The sequence below is a fragment of the Mesoplodon bidens genome (genome assembly GCF_964165515.1).
Source record: "Mesoplodon bidens genome assembly, chromosome: 7".
Taxonomy (NCBI): domain Eukaryota; kingdom Metazoa; phylum Chordata; class Mammalia; order Artiodactyla; family Ziphiidae; genus Mesoplodon; species Mesoplodon bidens.
Window position 1 is genome coordinate 64357680 of NC_138164.1, and position 22389 is coordinate 64380068.

General features: G+C 41.9%; 1 protein-coding gene across 1 annotated transcript in view; it reads right to left on the bottom strand.

Moving 5' to 3' along the window:
* INTS4 (integrator complex subunit 4) overlaps positions 1-17370 on the bottom strand; it is a 121648-nt gene extending 104278 nt beyond the window's left edge. Inside the window, exons 1-2 of the mRNA XM_081241318.1 lie at positions 17281-17370; positions 11151-11345 (exon numbers count right to left, since the gene is read on the bottom strand). Of these exons, the coding sequence (XP_081097444.1) occupies positions 11151-11345; positions 17281-17334 (249 nt within the window). The 5' untranslated portion in view covers positions 17335-17370. The remainder of the gene's footprint in view (positions 1-11150; positions 11346-17280) is intronic.
* Positions 17371-22389: the final 5019 nt, after the last annotated feature.

Genomic DNA, 22389 nt, shown 5'->3' on the forward strand with positions numbered 1-22389 from the left:
GTTGTCAAGTAATGTCCAAATACACAATTACAAAGTTGTACTGTAAAGGAAAAGTAAAGAGTTCTATGAAAGCATATAATATAACAAACACAGACTTTAATTTGAGGCAGAGAGAAAAGAATAAATGAATGCTCTCAGTCATGAAAGAACACCACAGCTTCCAGAATTGAAAAAGCGGCAATGTGGCTAAAATGTAGACTACCATGAAATGTGGCTACATAGGCAAGCAGGTGCCACAACTTTTTTGAGAATTATGGCAAGTGCCTCTGATAGTGCCCAGAATGTAGCAGGAATTCAATACATATTTGTTCACTGTTGAATAAACAAATGAATAGCCTTTGTCCTAAGAACAATAAAAATCCTTTGAAAAACTATAACGAGGAGAGTGACAGAAACAGATTCAAATTTTTGAAATACCAAACTAGCCTCAATATAATGATTGGATTGGAAGGGGCAAAAGTAGCCAGAGAGACAAATTAAGAGTAATTGCAGTGCTCGCTTTGGCAGCACATATACTAAAACTGGGACAATAGAGAGAAAATTTGCATGGCTCCCATGCAAGGATGACACACAAATTCATGAAGCATTCCATATTTCTGAAAAAAAATTTAATCCTTTGAGCAGCAAAAAATAAAAAAAGGAGTATTTGTTTTAAAAAATTATAGAACAACAAAAGAATCTGAATGGTTCCAAAGAATTATTCATCTTTCCATTCATTCTTTTAATAAATTAAATAAAAATTAATACACACACACAAAAAAAGAGTATACCTCAATAGTCCAGCAAAAGACAATGCCAAGACTCCCACTTACGTTAGGGGCAGGCTAGATAATACAGAACAACCTTCCCACTAAGGAAAACTAGAATAGTACTATGGATGCCAAAAAAGAAAAACATATGTGTGTGTACATGCATATACACATGCCATATACAAGTGTGTAAATGTATATACACATACGTATGTATATATGCATGTGTATATGTGCATATATACTTGTGTGTGTATTTGAAGATATTTGAAAGAAAAAAGATAAATAAGAATTAAAGAATCAGGATCATGCAAGGAAGGTCACAGCCCCAAGAAGGTTCTCCAAAGCAGTTTGGGCTGCTTTTTCTGGAGACATCTGCCAACTGTGGGAGGTGAGGGGATGGATATATAAGAGGCAAAGTAAGCAGTGCTTCCAACAGCCAGGTAAGGGTAGGGGCACAATGGCTAGTATATAAGGCTGAGAGTAGGAGGATGAGCAGGGGTAGCCTAATAAACCTGATCACTTTGGATTAGGATCCCCAAATGCTACAATAATATAAGTGAGAATAAAATTAAAATACATAGACTTTGGTAGAGACTGCAGCTCATCTTTGAATCACCTCAATTCCTAAAACAAGAATAAGGTCTTCCTGGAAAAATAGAAACAAATCCTCTCTGGACAAAAATTAAGTCATCCTAAGCCTCAAATTATTTTTACAAACAATTTTAGAAATAAACTGCCTAATACAATAAGAAAAAAGGCACACTAGGGGATCATATGACATGAATAAAAATGATAAGACATAGCCACAGGCACTCTATTTACTGAAGTAATCAGACAAAGACTCTAACTCTGCTTAGCATGTTCAAAGAGATAAAAGTCAAAATTGGGAATTCACCAGAGAACTAAAACTTTTTTTTAAAAAGAAAAGTATAGAAATGATAAAAAGCAATAAATGAAATTAAGAAACAACAGATAGGTTTAGGAGCAGATTAGACAAGGTGAAGACAGAATTAGTGAACTGGAAGACGGGTCCAGAATTAATAAGCACCAAAAGACAAAAGAAAGAAAATTCAGAAAAGAAGGTAATAGGATAAAATGAGATGGTTATCATACATATAATTGGAGTCCCAAAAGGAGAGGAGGAAGAGAATGAGAGAAAAGCAAAATTTGAAGAAATAATGGCCAAGAACCTTTCTGATTAGAAGTACAAAGCCACATCTAATAAAACAAACACTATGAACCCTAAGTAGGATAAATGAAAAGAAATCCACATTTAAGCACATGACAGAAAAATTGCTGAAAACCATAAGAAGCAAAAACTCCTAAAAGCAGACGAAGAAAAAGAAGACAGATTACACCTCAAAGGGATAAATAATGACTGACATGTGACTTCTCAATGGAAACAATACAATGATATATTTAAAGTACTAAAAACAAACAAACAAATAAAGAAAAACAGCCAATCTAAAATTCTACACACAGCAAAAACATCCTTCAAGAAGGGAGGTAGGGGCTTCCCTGGTGGCACAGTGGTTAAGAATACACCTGCCAATGCAGGGGACACGGGTTCAAGCCCTGGTCCAGGAAGATCCCACATGCCATGGAGCAACTAAACCCATGCACCACAACTACTAAGCCTGTGCTCTAGAGCCTATGAGCCACAACTACTGAAGCCCGAGCGCCTAGAGCCCATGTTCCACAACAAGAGAAGCCACCACAATAAGAGGCCCACCCACCGCAACGAAGAGTAGCCTCCACTCGCCGCAACTAGAGAAAAACCTATGCACAGCAACAAAGACCCAAAGCAGCCAAAAATAAATAAAATAAAATAATTTTTTTTTAAAAAAAGAAGGGACGTAAAGGGAGTTCCCTGGCAGCCCAGTGGTTAGGACTCAGCACTTTCACTGCTGTGGCCCAGGTTCAGTGGCTGGTTGGGGAACTAAGATCCCACAAATCATGCAGCATGGCCCCCCAAAAAAAAGAATGGACGTAAAACTTAAAACTTTTCCATACAAACAAACACAAAGAATTTGTCACTGAGTGCCACCAGTAAACTCACAATAAATGGAAATATCAGAGGGTATTCTTCAGCCAAAAGGAAAATAATCCCAGATGAATAAACAGTCACAGATACAAGAAGGAAAGAAAAGCAATGATAAATACATGTGGGTAAATAATAAATACATAGGTAAACTTAAATGAATATTGCCTGTAGAAAATAACAATGTCTTCCAGAGTGAAAAATGGAGAATTAAAACATAAAACTGGGGCTTCCCTGGTTGCGCAGTGGTTGAGAGTCCACCTGCCAATGCAGGACACATGGGTTCGAGCCCTGGTCTGGGAAGATCCCACATGCCACGGAGCAGCTGGCCCCGTGAGCTACAATTACTGAGCCTGCGCGTCTGGAGCCTGTGCTCCGCAACAAGAGAGGCCGCGATAGTGAGAGGCCCGCGCACCGCGATGAGGAGTGGCCCCCACTTGCCACAACTAGAGAAAGCCCTAGCACAGAAACGAAGACCCAACACAGTCATAAATAAATAAATTAATTTTTAAAAAAACCATAAAACTGCATTCACACATATAAGTCAGGAAGGTGGATAAATGAAGCTAAAGTCCTCACATTGTTCAAAAGAGAAACTGTACCATTTAACACTTGACTTTGATCAGTTGAGAATTCATGTAATATCTAGGATATAACCAGTAAAAGAATGTATAACTCCCAAGCTAATAAAAAAAGGGGTGGAGGAGAGAATTTTTTTAAAAGAGTCAATGCAAAAGATGGCAAGAAATGAGAGAAAAGAAAAGAACACTGAGCAGGCAAGACAAATAGAAGGCATTTAATAAGAGGGTAGATTTAAACCGGCATATATCAATAAACAAATTAAATGTAATGAACTAAATGCTCCAATTGAAAAACAAACACTGTCAAGTGAAATTTTTAAAAAACTAACTACATGTTTTTTACACAGGTCATAAAATAAAAAGTTATAAAAAAAAGATGAAAATAAAAAGTAGAAATAGGTATACCATGCAAACTTTAATAAAGGGATAGTTGGTATCATAATATTAATATCAGACAAAGCTGTTATATGCTGATATGATTATTTGTAAAGAATCCAAAATCTACACATAATTTATTAAAATTGTTAAATGAGCTTAGCAAGGTTGTTAGATATAGGATTTAATAAGCAAAAATCAATTGCATTTCTGAATATCCATTATGTACTGTTAGAAAATAAAAATTTTTAAACTTATCATTTACAATAACAAAATATTATCTAGGAATAACTAACAAAAAGATGTACAAAAGGACTTCCCTGGTGGTGCAGTGGTTAACAATCTGCCTGCCAATGCAGGGGACACGGGTTCAAGCCCTGGTCTGGCTCAAAATTTACAAAGAAATTAAAAGACCAAGAAAAATTAATATATTCTTAAAGAAGAGCAATGTGGGAGAAGTTGTCCTACCAGATGTCAAGATTTATTATAATGTTATGCTAAGACAGCATGGTATTGGCATAAGAATAGACAAATAGACCAGTAGAATAGACAGCCCTGAAACATACCCACCCATATACAGACACTTAATTTACCACAAAGGTGGTACTGCAAAACACTGGGAAAAGGACATTCTTTTCAATAAATGGTGCTGGGACATTTGGACTTCCATACACCAAAGCATCACACACACAAATCAATTCCATGTATGAAAAACAAATAATAAGCTTCTAGTAATAATGTAGCAAAATGTCTTAATGAGCTCAGGGTAGGTAAACCCTTCTTATTATCAATCAGACAAGAAAAGCACATAATATAATTGAAAAGACTGTCAAATTGGGTTACATTAAGAACTTATTTTCATCAAAATACAACATTAAGGGACTAAAAAGGGAGAAGATATTTGTAACATGTATAACCAAAGAACTTGTACCCAGAATATAAAGAATTCCCACAAAGCAATAAGGGAAAAAAAAAATTTTGTAAAAATAGGCAAGAGACATAAATAGGTATTACCCAAAAGAATATCCAGTTAAACATATTAAAGTTGCTCCCCTTTATAGTAATCTAAGGAATGCAAATTAAAGCCACAGTGACTACACATCCACAGGAATTGTCAAAATGAAGAAAATCAGTTCCAGCTATTGGAAAGTATGTGGAACAACTGGAACTCTCACACAGTGCTAATACGAGTGTAAATTGGTATTACCACTTTGGAAAACAGTTGGCTCAGTAATTCTACTCCAGGGTATACACTACACAGAAATGCAAGCCATGCACACCAAGAGACTTGTACAAAAATGTTTGTGGCAATATTTCTTATAATAGCTAAAAACTGGAAACAGTCTAAATGTCCATCAATAATAGAATGAATAAATAAATTATGGTATATTCATACAATGAAATCTTATACTGTAGTAAAAATGAATGAACTACAGCTACAGTTAATAATACAGATAAATCTCACAGAATTTTGAGCAAAAGTCACACATAAAAAGATACATAGAGAGAGGGAGGGAGGGAGGGAGGGAAGAAGGAAGGAAGGAAAGGAGTGTTTTTTTTACCAAATACATCTGTATTTAGTACAAGTTTAAATGGTAAAAAAATTTTAAAAAGGAAGTTTTTACCCCGAAAGTCAGGAGAGTAGTGGTTATCTTTGGAAAGGGGGGAGAAATAATTAGCAGGAGTTTTGAGGGGGCCTATGGGAGGCTGATTATATTCCATTTCTTGATCTGGATGGTAGATGGTAGTCACATACTGTGTTCATATTGATCAATAGGCTATATGAGGTTTTTTCTACATATTCTTTACATGTTATATTTCACAATAAAGCTTAAAAATATGATAGTTGGGACTTCCCTGGTAGCCCAGCGGTTAAGATTCTGCACTTCTACTGCAGGGGGTGCAGGTTCGATCCCTGGTTCGGGAACTAAGATCCTGATGGTGTGTGGTGCAGCCAAAAAATTTAAAAATAATAATAATAAATTAAAAATATGACAGTTGTTTATATTACTGAGGTAATGGAAACAGAGAGGTAGATGGACTTAAGAGATATTTAGAAGGTAAAATCAACATGAGTTGGTGAGGAAGGGAATATGGAGAGAGGAAAGGGTGAGGGTTATATATAGGATCCTTCTTGGGTTTCTGATTTAAGGGTCTATATTGTTGGTGGTACATTTCTTGCTATATGGTAGACTGGAGAATGAAGGGAGATACCAAATTCAGTTTTGAACACAAATAAAAGCCAATTCTTTACAGACTTCAAATCATTAAAATAACATCATCAAATCAAGTAATTGTCTTTCAGAGACAACAGGTTAGTCAAATACCCTAATTCTGCAGTGAAAGAGGACAGAAAAGATACATAGCCTTTCAATGGTCTAGAATGGAGTCACAGACTTCCAAACACAAGGGAGCAGCAGAGAAAACAGAAGTACTAAGTCTAGCAGATAAGAGGAAGGCAAGGAGGCAAGAGAGTATCTGACCTAGTAACATTCTTTCTTCATCTAGATACTTTACTCAAGTTCTTCTACTTTCTGAAATTATCCCCTGGTACCCTTCATGCCTAAGCTTAAAACTGCCTCGGGGGAAGGCCTCTCTAATAACTGCTCTTCTCACTATTAAAATTGTCCTTGTTCAGACTTTCCTCATCTTGCTGTAGACTTATCAGTCTCCTAGTTGGTCACCCTAACTCCCATCTTGCCCTCATTCAGTTCCTCCATCCTTCATACCGCCCCCCAGAGTGACATGTCTAAAACAAAAACCCCCAAGGCAGAATACAAGAACCTTCCATTAGACAAGATTTCTAGTCTAATCTCTTAAAAAGAGTTCTCAATCTAAAATCTATACCAGGGACTTCCCTGGTGGCGCAGTGGTTAAGAATCCGCCTGCCAATTCAGGAGACATGGGTTCGAGCCCTGGTCCAGGAAGATCCCACATGCCACAGAGCAACTAAGCCCGTGTGCCACAACTACTGAGCCTGAGCTCTAGAGCCCGCAAGCCACAACTACTGAGCCCAAATGGCACAATTACTGAAGCCCGTGGGCCTAGCCCGTGCTCTGCAACAAGAGAAGCCACTGCAATGAGAAGCCGGCACACCACAACGAAGAGTAGCCCCCGCTCGCCGCAACTAGAGAAAGCCTGCGCACAGCAACAAAGACCCAACGCAGCCAAAAATAATTAATTAATTTACAAAATAATAAAATAAAATAAAATCTACACCAGCCAAACTACCTGTATTTCTTCTAACGTGACAAGTTATTTCACATCTCGATGCCTTTGCTCACAATTGCTCCTTCTTTCTAAAACGTCTTTCCTCCTACTTTCCAACTGCCCAAAATCTGATTAAGATTCATCTCAAGCATCACTACTCTATAATGCCCTTCTAGGCCTGTGCTCCCAAGTACAATTGATTACCCTCTTCTTTAAAGTTATATCATAACCTGTCTCAGATTTCATAGCACCTATAACATTGTATTATTATCTATTTTTTGTCTAATCTACCCAACTAGACTCAGATCAGGGATCATATATTAATCTCTGTATCATCAACATGAAGCACAAGGCCTGGCACAGAATTAGTATACAGAACACTTAGAGTGAATGAAAAAAATAAACAAATGAATAACTCAAGCTCTTACCATCTATATATCACATATATTATTTGATCTACCAACTATACTACTGGCCCTTAAAGGACAAAGAACTTGTCTCACAGTTCTTCAACATCCTCCACAGCAACTAACACAGTAGTATAAGTGAAGAACCCCTCATGTGAAATATTACCAAGTTCAGCTACAGAAAACCTTGGATGAGAAAAGCAGAAGCCAAAGTAGTTATCTACTAAAATACAAGATACCACATTTCTGGATAAAATAGAAGAAAGAATAAAAAAACACTATAGTCATCAATCTAGAACTGGACCCATTTATCATCCCTCCTCCCTTCCTTTGGGGCTAGAATCTGCTAGACTAATGCATGCAGCATGGCCTGGTTAAAGAGCTTGGGGTCTGACATCAGAATGCCTGAGTCCAATTTTTCTTTTAGACATGGTAACGGTATTGTGATTATGTTTTTAAAAAGAGTCTTTATTGTTTAGAGATATAAACTGAAATTTATGAATAAAATGATACGATGCCAAGAATTTGTTTTCACAAGAATCTGGTAGAGGGTGAGAGCGGAGGAAATGGAAGTGGACAGTAGGAGTGGGGGTGGGAATAAAACAAATTTGGACATAAAATAATAATTGTTGAAGCTGGGTAATGAGTACATGGGAATTAAACTATTCTCTCTAATTGTATATATATTTGAAATGTTCCATAACAAAAAGTTGAAAACAAAATTCCATACAGTCCAACAATTCCACCCCTGGGTATTTATCAGAAGAAAACAAAAATACTAATTCCAAAAGATATACGCACCCCTATGTTTGTTGCAGCATTATCAGAGCCAAGATTCGGAAGCAATGTTAAGTGCCCATCAATAAATGAATGGATAAAGAAGACGTGATTTATATATACAGTGGAATATTACTCAGCCATAAAAAAGAATGAAACCTTGCCATTTGTGACAACATGGATGGACCGAGAGGGTATTATGCTAAGTGAAATAAGTCAGAGAAAGACAAACACTGTATGATTTCAGTTACATGTGGAATCAACAAAACAAAACAAATGAATAAACACAACAAAACAGGAAGAGAGTCACAGATATCGAGATACACAGGTGTTTGCCAGAGGGGAAGGGGTTGGGGGGGAGGAGAGAAATAGGTGAGGAAGATTAAGAGGTACAAACTTCCAGTTGCAAAATAAATGAGTCATGAGTATGAAATGTACAGGGTGGGGAATATAGTCAATAACTATTTAATATTTTGTATGGTGACAAATCATAACTCAATTTATTGTGGTGATCATTTTGAAATGTATGGAAATACTGAATCACTATACTGTGTAACAGGAACTAACATAGTGTTGTAGGTCAGTTATAGTTTAAAAACAAACCCATAGAAAAGGAGATAGGATCTGTGGTTACCAGAGGCAGAGGTGGGGGGAGGGGAACTGGATGAAGGCAGTCAAAAGGTACAAACTTCCAGTTATAAGATACTAGGGATGTAACATACAACATGATAAATATAATTAACACTGCTGTATGTTATATATTAAAGTTGTTAAGACAGTAAATCCCAAGAGTTCTCAACACAAGGAAAAAAATTTTTTTTCTATTTCTTTAATTTTGGATCTGTATGAGATGATGGATGTTCACTAAACTTACTGTGGTAAGCATTTCATGATGTATGTAAGTCAAATCATTATGTTGTGACTTTAAACTTATACAGTGTTATATGTCTATTATATCTCAATAAAACTGGAAGGGAAAAAAAATCCCATATTGCTCAAGAGGAGCTTATATCCTAGTACAGGAAAATGGACAGGAACAAAATAAATGATAAAATTATATACAATATTAGAAAATGGTAAGTGCTACGGAGAAAACAAAATCAAGGAATGGGTTAGGAAGTGCTGGAGTGGGATACAGAGTTTCAAACAGAGGGATAAAGGAAGGCCTTAATGAAAAAGTAACATTTGAGCAAAGACTTGAATGAAGTGTAGGAAATACACATATGAACATCTGAGGAAAGTGTTCCAGGCAGAAGGAAGCATAAGTGGAAAGACTCTGAGGAAGGAATATGCATGACAGAGAAAATGGCAGACCAGATCACAGGGCAGTGGCTGAGGTAACAACATGTGAAAAGACACTGATTTCTGAAAACATACAAGGTCTTTGGAAAACTGCAAGCGTTCTGATTAAGCTAGAACATTATATATGTAAAGAGAGACTAAAGGGAAAAAAGATAGGAAGCAAGGTGGACTTCAAGACATATGCATCCTGACCAATGCAAATATGAAGTACAAATCATCACCTATAAAGTATTCTTAAAATTCTCAAAAATATGCTTACCTGGGATCTAACAAAATCTATAGATCTAACTTTCAGTTCACAGTAAATACAGGAGATAGAGGAGCAAGTTAACCAAGAAAGTAAATAAATTCAGAAAACAAGGAATTTTACAAAACAACTGACCAAATTTCTTTAACAGGTCAATCTCACCAAAATAATAAAAATTGTTCTAGATTTTTAAAAAAGCAAATGCCATGTGTGGAGACAGTTTGCATTTCGATTTGAACAAAACAACTATAACAAGATATTTGGGGAACAACTAGAGAACTGTGAGTATGGACTATTTGTTAGATGACGTTAAGGAGTAATTTAATTTTACTTGAGGTGGTTAGATGGTTATATTTTTTAAGTGTCCCTTTGTAAGAGGTATTTACTGAACTACTTAGGGAAAAATATTATGATACTTTAAAAAATCTTCAGGAAAACAAACTGAGCAAATATGACAAAATATTAATAACTATTTAATCCCAAAGATGGGTATTTGGCAGTTCATACAGTATTCTCTACTATTCTATAAGCTCAATAATTTTCATACTAAAGTTTAAAATCCGAAGTCATCTGTGATTCAAATATTTGAAAATTATTTCTTCTTTTACTTCAGATCTTACTTACAAATAAAAACTGAAAAATAAACCACTTTGCAAATTTCATTTTCTGCTTAAAATATTTCCTGTATTTAACTATGCATAAATTGATGTTTTTTTCTAACCCATGAAAATAGAGAAATAAAATGCCACTTAGCTAAAAAACAGTTTAAAAATAAAAGGGCCATTGCAGTTAGATATGAGGGCCTTGAATTAAAGCAGTAACAGCAGGATGAGAGGACTATATGCCAGAGACAAATCTGGTTACAGAAGGGTCATGGTTGAAATGGTTGAAATTAACTCCTCCTTTGTGCTCCGATGCACTCTCAGTACTCTGAGCAATTTGATGCATTTTATCATTCACATCTGTTTCCATCTAGATACTGTAACCTTCTTTTTTTTTTTTTTTGGACTGCATTGGGTATTCGTTGCTGCGTGTGGGCTTTCTCTAGCTGCCGCAAGCAGGGGCTACTCTTCATTGTGGTGCACGGGCTTCTCAATGCAGTAGCTTCTCTTGCTGTGGAGCAGGGGTGCCAGGCACGCAGGCTTCAGTAGTTGTGGTGCATGGGCTTAGTTGCTCCACAGCATGTGGGACCTTCTCGGACCAGGGCTGGAACCCGTGTCCGCACTCTGCCACCAGGGAAGCCCCTGAAAGCTTCTGATAATAGGATCTTTTTGGATCTTTTGGATCTTTTTTATCTCTGTATCCACAGTGCCTAGCACATGGAAGACACTCAGTAATAGACTGCTGAACGAACATGTTATTATTTATTTTGCATATTAACCCATTCCGCAGACACATGATACAACTCTTATACATACTCCCATACACACTCCCATCAGGTCCTCAAGACCTTCTTACCTTGTAATAATGTTCCAAGAGAATCCTGACTACTCCCTCCACACTTTCTGCCTCCACAGGCTTCCTGGCAAACTGAAGTAGGTACTGCAAAGCATCTGCTGGGGAGGTAGCCTTACACAGATCTATGTGGAGTGCTGCAGATTTACTTGGTTTTGTCAGTCGGAGTTTCTTAGTAGCAATTTCCTCCTGCTGTTGCTGCAAGAGGGTACGAAAGATAAAACATGAAAACTTGACTGAAAACAGAGAGTTTGCAAATTTATCTTTACCTTGTTTGATGGAAATAATTTTTCCTATACCAAAATAATGTATTTAGGTAACAGACCCAGCCTAAACAAAAAGCAGTGTTATGAACTGGGAAAGGAGCCAACTGGAGACAAAGCTATGAGTCCCAATTTTGCTTTTCACTAGCTCCTACAGCTTTGGGGAAGTTATTTAACTTCTCTAAGTCTCAGTTCCTTTCTCCGTAAAGTAGGTCCATGAATATTTTGTTCTGCCTATCTCTTAGGATTGTTGTAGCTTTAGGGTTAAGAGGACACACAAAGGATCTGCTCCACTCCTTATTAGAAAAGAAATCTCAATTCGACAAATATATTCAGACTGTGCTGAGGCACTTACTAGGCTCACCTTGCCTCCTAAGAAAACTAGAACTGATGGGAATGGTCTGCAGCTTACACTGAGGAAAAAAATCTTCCTCTCATAACAGATGACTATTTTCACCCAAATCATTCTACCTTTATTAGAAGGATGGTCAGTATAGGAAAAAAATACATTGCCATATGCCTAGCAAACTGCAGCAACTTAACAAATATTTACTGAATGATTGATTTGGAATTAGAAGTTGCCTCTGATTCCAACTCTGCTGCTCTATTCTAAGTACGTCATAATTCACATTTTTATCATCCATAAAACAGAAATGATGACCTACCACTAGTCTATCTCAATCAGGGATCCTCATCTGAACCACAGAACACACAAAATTAGCTGAGTAACTATTTTCTCAATTTTCCCAAGGATGGTGCATAACTAGAACTATTCTAGATGCATCTGTTACATATGATGAGTGCCAAAAAGTTCATGTAAAAGGGAACCTGTTACTCCAGGGCTTACATAAGGCCCTGGTGTGCAGATATAGAGAGGATCACAACAGAAGATAAAAGTTGTAATCAACAGTAATCATCAGAAAACTACTAGAGCTAATCAATGAATTTGGTAAAATTGTAGGATACAAAATTAATGCATACAACTCACTTGCATTCCTATACACTAAAAACGAAAGATCAGAAAGAGAAATTAAGGAAACAATCCCATTCACCATTGCAATAAAAAGAATAAAATACCTAGGAATAAACCTACATAAGGAGGTAAAAGACCTATACTCAGAAAACGGCAAGACACTGATGAAAGAAATCAAAGATGACACAAACAGATGGAGAGATATACCATGTTCTTGGATTGGAAGAATCAACATTGTGAAAATGACTATACTACCCAAAGCAATCTACAGATTCAATGTAATCCCTATCAAATTACCAATGGCATTTTTCACAGAACTAAAACAAAAAATCTTAAAATTTGTATGGAGACACAAAAGACCCTGAATAGCCAAAGCAATCTTGAGAAAGAAAAATGGAGCTGGAGGAATCAGACTCCCTGACTTCAGACTATTCTACAAAGCTACAGTAATCAAGACAATATGGTACTTGCACAAAAACAGAAATATAAATCAATGGAACAGGATAGAAAGCCCACAGATAAACCCACGCACCTATGGTCGACTAATCTATAACAAAGGAGGCAAGGATATACAATGAAGAAAAGACAGTCTCTTCAATAACTGGTGCTGGGAAAACTGGACAGCTACAGGTAAAAGAAGGAAATTAGAACACTCCCTACCACCATACACAAAAATAAACTCAAAATGGATTAAAGACCTAAATGTAAGACTGGACAGTATAAAACTCTTAGAGGAAAACATAGGAAGAACACTCTGACATAAATCACAGCAAGCTCTTTTTTGACCACCTCCTAGAGTAATGGAAATTAAAAAAAATAATAAACAAATGGGACCTAATGAAACTAAAAAGCTTTTGCACAGCAAAGGAAACTATAAACAAAATAAAAAGACAACCCTCAGAATGGAAGAAAATATTTGCAAATGAATCAATGGACAAAGGATTAATCTCCAAAATATATAAACAGCTCATGCAGCTCAATATTAAAAAAAAAACGAACAACCCAATCCAAACATGGGCAGAAGACCTAAATAGACATTTCTCCAAAGAAGACATACAGATAGCCAAGAAGCACATGAAAAGCTGCTCAGCATCACTAATTATCAGAGAAATGCAAATCACACTACATGAGGTTATCACCTCACACCAGTTAGAATGGGCATCATCAGAAAATCTACAAACAACAAATGCTGGAGAGGGTGTAGAGAAAAGGGAACCCTCTTGCACTGTTGGTGGGAATGTAAATTAACACAGCCACTATGGAGAACAGTATGGAGTTTCCTTAAAAAACTAAAAATAGAATTACCATATGACCCAGCAATCCCACTACTGGGCATATACCTGGAGAAAACCATAATTCAAAGACACATGCACCCCAATGTTCACTGAAGCACTATTTACAATAGCCAGGGGCTTCCCTGGTGGCGCAGTGGTTGAGAGTCCACCTGCCGATGCAGGGGACACGGGTTTGTGCCCCGGTCCGGGAAGATCCCACATGCCGCGGAGCGGCTGGGCCCGTTAGCCATGGCCTCTGAGCCTGCGTGTCCGGAGCCTGTGCTCCGCAATGGGATAGGCTACAACAGTGAGAGGCCCGCGTACCGCAAAAAAAAAAAAAAAAAAAAATACAGTAGCCAGGAAGCATCATGGAAGCAACCTAAATGCCCACAGACAGACGAATGGATAAAGAAGATGTGGTACATACATACAATGGAATATTACTCAGGCATAATAAGGAACGAAATTGGAGCATTTGTAGAGACATGGATGGACTTAGAGACTGTCATACAGAGTGAAGTAAGTCAGAAAGAGAAAAACAAATATCGTATATTAACGCGTATATGTGGAATCTAGAAAAATGGTACAGATGAATCAGTTTGCACACAGAAATGGAGACACAGATGTAGAGAACAAACGTATGGACACCAAAGGGGGAAAGGGGTGAGGGGTGGTGGTGGGATGAACTGGGAGATTGGGATTGACATATATACACTAATACATATAAAAAAGATAACTAATAACCTGCTGTATTAAAAATAAATTAAAATTCAAAAAAAAATTTTTCCTTAACGCTTGATGAATCATAATGATACCTTGAGCAATCACCTCTTTACAAATTTACACTTCTACAGAGAAGAGACTAGGATTATTCTAGACAGGAACATGGCATGGCATGATAAAAAGACCAAGGGCTTTGAAGTCAAAGGAATTTGAGTTCAATTACCACTTACTAGCTAGAGGAGGCCTTCTCCTTCTTCTATAAAAAGGAATATAATACCTACATCATAGGGATACTTAAGAAGTCTAAAGTATAATGTCTTTATTGTGCAAACACATAATAAGCACTAGATACATATCACTTCTCTCTCCCTCATCTTCATAGCAGAGGAAAAATAACAGAAGCAGTAAGATCTCATTTCATCACCCCATGGTAACCATGCATGAACAATGAAGTGAAGAAATGAGCTCTTCTCTTAAAATCCTTACCCATTTCCATCCTATTCCACACAAATTTGGTCTTCAGTGTTATCTGGGCTGCAGTTAGGTCAAAAGATTGGAAAGATTTTTTTCCCTAGGGAGTACATAAGGAGAAGGACAGACCAATATCTGGCATCATTCAACCATCAATAACATTTTAGTGAGCCAGGCCTTATGGTCTATCCAGGGAACACAGATGAACCACGCATCATCTCTGCCCTCGAGGAGCCCAAACTGGTGGGGAGATATGTACACTAGTAATTATAGTAGCACTAAATGATAAGTACAAACAGATGGGTGCTACAGAAGCAGGGGAGGAGAGGCTAAAGCAGAAATATAAGTCCACTGGGTGGAGAACAAAGAGAGAGGGAAGCATGACATCTGGTCTATGTAAAGGAGACAATAGATACAAAAGTTTGGAGAGGTGCAAACACGTGGCATGCTGGAGGAGGGGTTAGTAGTCTTGGTAAGGGGGAACAACAGAATACTGGAAAGAAAGGAAGTGACACTGCACAACAAAGTGAAAGTACTTAATGCCACTGAACCCTACACTTAAAAAATGGTTAAAATGATAAATTATGTGTTATATATATTTTGCCACATTTTTTTAAAAAGGTGGGCAAAGGAAACAGAGCCAGGAATTCCCAAAAAGCAAGCCACAGAAGAGGGAACTCTGTAAAGTCAAAAAGCTTTCCTGAATGTTGACTCATTTTAAAAGTTGAGGAAAACTAATTTCACATAAAAAGGAGCAACAAAAGAGTGTAAAGGTAAATATCAAAGTTATTTTCAGAAAAAAACAAGAATAAGAAACAAACTAACTTCCCTACACACAATGGGAATATGTCACAAAGTGTCCACAAAACAAAAAAGGCAGTGATACAGCTAGAAGGAATACTGTTAAATCACAAAGAGCTAGGAAGTTTGGCTAGGGAGTTTTTACAAAAAGAAGTAGCTGTTAAAAAAGGGCGGGGGGGAGGAGGCGGGGCTTCCCTGGTGGCGCAGTGGTTAAGAATCCGCCTGCCAATGCAGGGAACACGGGTTCGAGCCCCGGTCCAGGAGGATTCCACACGCCACGAAGCAACTAAGCCTGTGCGCCACAACTACTGAGGCTACTCTCTACAGCCTGCAAATCACAACTACTGAGCCCGTGTGCCGCAACTACTGAAGCCCGCGCGCCTAGAGCCCCTGCTCCGCAACGAGAAGCCACCGCAACGAGAAGCCCGCGCACCGCAACGGAGTAGCCCCAACTCGCCGCAACTAGAAAAAGCCCGCGCGCAGCAACCAAGACCCAACGCAGCCAAAAATTAATTAATTAATTAATTAATTAAAAAAAAACAAGTAGCTGTAAAAAGAGGAAGACTTGATTTGTCGATGTAATTACCTCTTTGTACTATAATCACAGATATGCCGTTCCGTATCTCCCACTCGCCTGTGAGTTCCTAAAGGACAGGGACCCGACTGTGTATTGGACTTTGTAGCTCAGCACCTTTTACCATACCTAATATGTAGTAACCACTCTTTTACTCAGTAAACTCTTGTTGGAGGAATAAATGAAATGTTTAAGGATCAGTGTCCTGCTGGATGGTCTAAAGCTTGCTACTCCACAAGTCTATGGATGGAAGGATGCTACTGAATGCCATCAATTGAGGGCTTCTCAGAAGTGCAGATTATTGCCTCACCTCCCCGGCCCGATTTACTTACTGAGTAGAATCTACATTTTAAAAAGACCCCAGGTGATTTGGATACACAAAGTCTGAGAAGCACGACACAAGGTATGACGCGGGATCAACCTCTACTTCAGCTGTATCTGAGGAAATACAAGGAGAATCACTGACTGCTGACACGGGTTTGGCCCACCAATCCTTAAACAACTCTAAAGGAGGAAGGTATTGCCCTCCTTCCTAGGTGAACTGTTCCACTAATGGAAAGTTCCACCCCTATGAAGCCTGAGACCCTCGCCTCCTCTGACTGGGTCTTGAGGATTTCTATAGACTCCTCTTCCAACCCCTTAGAGCTCTGCATACAGCCAACTTGTCCCTGGGCGCTTTTTTTGTAACGGGAGTTGGGAGGCAATTTGCCACTAACCGGCTCATACTCCACCAGAAGCCTCAAAGTCCTCATCTGTAAAACGAGGATACTACTGTAATACGAATAAAATGAAGTAACGAATAAGATATTTTCGTAGATTGTGAAGCGCTGTTTCTTTCTTCTAATAATTTTTTAGTGTCAGACTGCACGTATTAATGCTGACAACAGCAGCGGCAAACGACACGCCCACTGAAGTGTAGCCTCAGAGAGGCTGCCTACCAAAGCAGTAGGCATTCAACCCAGCTTTGTGGCGCCTGGTCTGGCAAAGTGCCTGGGGCGTGGAGAACCTTCCCCTACCCCAGACCGGTCTCGGGACCTTTCCTTCCAGAGCTTACCTGAACCACCTTAGTGAATTCCTCGTACACACGCTTCTTGAGGTGCGCCGCCATGGCAGTCCGCGCACCCTCTCAGCTTCCGTACCCGAGGAGGGAGGTGGAGCGGAGGAGTCCGGAAAACCTGCCCAGGCCGAAGGAACCAGCCACGGTCCCACAAGGCAGTGGGGTTCCGGAAAAGAGAGGCCGCTTCCGGCTGCTAGACTGCCCTGTCGCTGCGCCGCCGGATTTGGCCGCCTACGCCACCTGCGCCGGAGAAAGGTAAGCCAGAGCGAGAGCGTAGCGCAGGGGGCGGGGCTTCTGGTGGGAGGAGCCGGGTGGGAAAGGCTAGAGGAGCCAATGGGGGATTTGGGGAGCTTGCTGTTGGTCTGAGTGACGGAGAGACTGGCGGGGAACTGAGCCCAGGGAGGGAGGAAGTACTATCGGGTAAAGGGCAGAGATGGAGCTTTCCAGAGCTAGAGACAAAACCTGGAGCTGCGTAAGGATTTTGACTCAGGAGATAAGGGAAGGAGGTCAAACTGACGTTCGCATCATCCATTGCTGTTCACAGTATTTGCCATCTGTATGTTGCCTGCACTCTCCTCTTGGTCAAGCCATTACTGGAAAAGTGGTTCACCTTAGTGAACACAAAAGACACGACTAAGCCAAAGTTCGGAATAAGGAAGGATATATTATTTGCAGCAAGTAAGGAAAACAAAGTGTAAGGTCAGCTGGCCCGAGGCAGGTAATGCAAACAAATTCACCGGTTGCATCAGCCCGGGGACTTTCAGCCCTCCCGCTCTTGAGAGGGGCGGAACTAACGGTCCTACAACTGATGCAGCTGGTGTCCGATATTGCCACAGCACCCGAAGAAAACCGCCAAATGAGGACTAATCTACACCAAGAACGATCTGCCCCACCCTTTCCTTTCTACCCCCTATAAATCCCACCCAAGCCCTCAACCGGGCGCGACTTCTCTGGCCCTGCCCTTCGGACCCGCGAACCTCGCCCGGGAGCGCTCCCAAATAAAGCTAATTTAAAGCTCTTTGTTTCACGGTGCCATCCTTTACGGCCAGGCCTTACATTTGGTGCCGAAACCCGGGAGGGGGCACCGAGCTCTGCGGATTACCGTACGGGCCACCCCTCCCTCCCCAGGAGACGACCGGGGATCCTCCGCTCACTCACCCGATCCGGCAGAATACGGGGTAAGTCCCCTTTTTCCGTTCCCTTTGGCCCCCAGAGTCCCTACCCACCGGACTCCCCTGTTCCTAAACCGTGGCCGCGTCAGGGACTCCTCCGTCCGTTCCCCGAGCCTCGGGTGATTGTGGAGACGTCCCAATCGCCTGACTGCTCTCCGACCCGCCGTGATTGGAGACTGAGACTAGGGACGCCTCTCTCCCTCTCCATTCACTCAGGGACAGACTGGAAGCCATGGGAACCTCTCAATCCAAACCAGGTCCCAAGACACCCCTAGGGTGTCTCCTGGTCAACTTTACAAACCTCGGCTTTTCTCAAGATCTCCGCCGTAGGCGGCTTGTTTTCTAATCTACCGTGGCCTGGCCACAGTACCCCCTAGACAGTCAATCCAAATGGCCTCCTGAAGGGACTTCCGATTTTAACATCCTCCGTGATTTGGATAATTACTGCCGCAGGACGGGCAAATGGTCTGAGGTCCCCTATGTTCAGGCCTTCTGGTATTTGCGCTCTCGCCCCTCCCTATGCGTCGGTTGCCCTACTTCCCAGATCCTACTTGCCAAACAGGCTCCTCCATCCAAACCTTTAATCTCCTTTGACGATGATCCCTCTCCACTCACCGAACCCCCTGAGTCCCTTACCAGTCCCCCCTTCAGAGCCCCTCCGCTTCCCCCTACAACCTCTCCTCCCCCACCTCTCCCTTCCCCAATCAGCGCACATACCTGTTCCCATCATCACGACTCCCAGGATCCAAACCTTCTCTGTCCTTTAAGGGAGGTAGCTGGAGCGGAAGGATTGGTCAGAGTACATGTCCCCTTCTCCCTCCAAGATCTTTCCCAAATTGAAAAACGATTAGGCTCCTTCTCTGCTGACTCCTCCCGCTACATCAAAGAATTTCGCTACCTCTCTCAAGCCTATGACCTAACCTGGCATGACATCTTTGTGATTCTGTCCTCTACCCTAACCCCAGACGAGAGAGAGAAAGAACCCAAACTGCTGCCCGAAACCACGCAGACCAAATCCACCGTACTGATAACTCCATGCCTGTCGGGGCTACTGCCGTTCCGGGCACTGACCCAAATTGGACTTATCAAGACGGCCAAGATGGCCGACGAAAACGCGATCTGATGATCCAATGTCGCCTGGCTGGCATGCAGGCGGCAGCCCATAAAGTGGTCAATTTCGAAAAATTAAAAGAAATAACCCAAAATTCCAACGAAAACCCAGCTATCTTTCTCAATCGCCTTACAGAGGCCCTTACCCTTTACACCCGGCTGGATCCTGATACCCGCGCAGGGGCAACGGTCCTAGCCACTCATTTTATCACCCAATCAGCCCCAGACATCAGAAAGAAATTAAAACGAGCAGAAGGGGCTTCCCTGGTGGCGCAGTGGTTGAGAGTCCGCCTGCCAATGCAGGGGACACGGGTTCATGCCCTGGTCCGGGAAGATCCCACATGCCGCGGAGCGGTTAGGCCCGTGAGCCATGGCCGCTGAGCCTGCGCGTCGGGAGCCTGTGCTCCGCAACGGGAGAGGCCACAGCAGTGAGAGGCCCGCGTATCGCAAAAAAAAAAAACAAAAACAAAAAACGAGCAGAAGATGGTCCTCAGAACCCAATCCGAGACTTGGTAAAAATGGCCTTTAAGGTTTATAATGCCCGAGAGGATTTGGCAGAATCCAGGCTCGGATGCACCAAAAGGTGGCCCTCAAGACCCAGGCTCTTGTGGCTGCCCTGCGGCCGGCCATCTCCCACGGACCACACCATCCACGGAATCCGCCAAAGGCAACCCCTCCAGGGCCTTGTTTTAAATGCGGAAAGGAAGGACACTGGGCTCGCCAATGTCCCAATCCCCGGCCCCCCTCCAAGCCTTGCCCCAATTGCGGGCTAACGGGCCACTGGAAGAGTGATTGCCCTACGACCGGCCCTCCCTCAGCGCCTCCACGCGGGGGACAGACCGACCAGGCGGCAACACCACTCGAATTGTTGGGATTGGCTGACGACTGATGACACCCGGACTCGAAGACCCCCATCACCCTCGCCGAGCTCAGGGTAACGCTACAGGTAGCGGGTAAGTCCATCTCATTCCTGGTGGACACAGGGGCTACATATTCGGTCCTGCCTGCCTATTCCGGGCCAACTTCTCCTTCCCAGGTCTCAGTTATGGGTATCGATGGTAAGCCGTCCTTCCCACTCCAGACCGGTCCACTCTCATGTCACATTGAAGGACTTCCTTTTACCCACTCCTTTTTAGTCATACCATCCTGCCCAGTCCCCTTGCTAGGTCGTGATGTCCTTTCCCAATTAGGGGCCTCCCTTCAACTAGTTAGGCTAGACTCTCAGGTCCCCTCCTCCCAACTCTTACTCCCTCTTCTTAACCTATCCTCAGAGCCCTCCCTCTCCTCTCCCCCTCCCCTTCCCTCCTCACCTAACCCGATTGACCCCCAAGTCTGGGACACCTCTAAACCCGTAATAGCGACACACCATCCTCCCATTCTAATCCGCTTAAAGGATCCCTCCAAGTTCCCATCCAGACCCCAGTTTCCCATCTCTGAGACCCATCTCCGGGGCTTACGGCCAATCATCACCAGGCTCCTAGACCAAAAACTCCTTATTCCCATCGATTCCCCCTGCAATACTCCTATCCTACCCGTCCGTAAGGCCTCTGGAGACTACCGCCTGGTCCAGGACCTCCAACTTATCAATGAGGCAATAATTCCCCTCCACCCGGTGGTACCGAATCCATATACTCTGCTCTCTCATATTCCCCCATCCACGACCCACTTTACGGTCTTGGACCTTAAAGACGCTTTCTTTTCTATTCCTCTACACCCTGATTCCTATTTCCTCTTTGCCTTCACCTGGACGGACCCTGATACTCACGTTTCCAGCCAGCTCACCTGGACAGTTTTCCCTCAGGGCTTCCATGACAGCCCCCACCTCTTCGGCCAGGCATTAGCACGAGACCTCACTTCCTGTTCTCTTACCCCTAGTACGGTTCTCCAATACATAGATGACCTCCTCCTCTGTAGCCCCTCTCTCAGCCTTTCAAAACAACATACTGCTGACCTCCTCAATTTCCTCGGCTCTCATGGCTACCGGGTCTCCCCAGCCAAAGCTCAGTTATCTGTATCTTCTGTAACCTACCTGGGGCTCCACCTTACCCCTACCACAAAGGGTCTAACAGCCGACCGCACGCAGATTATCTGTGAACTCCAGCTTCCGGAAACAGTGGAACAAATTCTCTCCTTTTTGGGCCTTATAGGATTCTTCAGACACTGGATCCCTAACTTTGCTCTTCTTGCTAAACCTTTGTATCTAGCCGCTAAAGAGGCCCCCCAAGGACCTCTTACTTCCCCTTCCACTGTTCGGCAGGTTTTCACCACCCTCCGCGACAACCTAATATCCTCTTCTCCCCTTTCCCTGCCTAACTCAAACCGACCCTTTCATCTCTTTGTAGATGAACGATGCAGAATTGCTACTGGACTTCTGGCCCAGCCTGTAGGGCCTTCCTACCGTCCTGTAGCTTACCTCTCCAAACAACTGGACCCAACCATTAGGGGATGGCAGCCATGCCTTCGGGCATTGGCAGCAGCAGCTGAACTAACCAAACAAACACTCAAACTTACCCTGACCCACCCACTAACCGTATTTTCCTCACACAGGCTGGCTGACCTTCTCAGCCATAAAGCTCTCTCCCTCTTGGGTCCTTCTCGCATCCAGGAGTTCCATCTACTTTTCATTGAAAACCCCACTGTTTCTCTAGATCTCTCTCCTCGCCTAAATCCAGCTTCCCTCTTACCTATCTTGGGTACCAAGAGCTCCCCAACTCACTCTTGCCCTCAAGTCATAGAGGCCCTCCATCCTTTGAGGGAGGGACTCTTTGACACCCTCTATCAAACCCAGACTGCACTCTCTTTGTAGACGGCAGTTCAACACTCG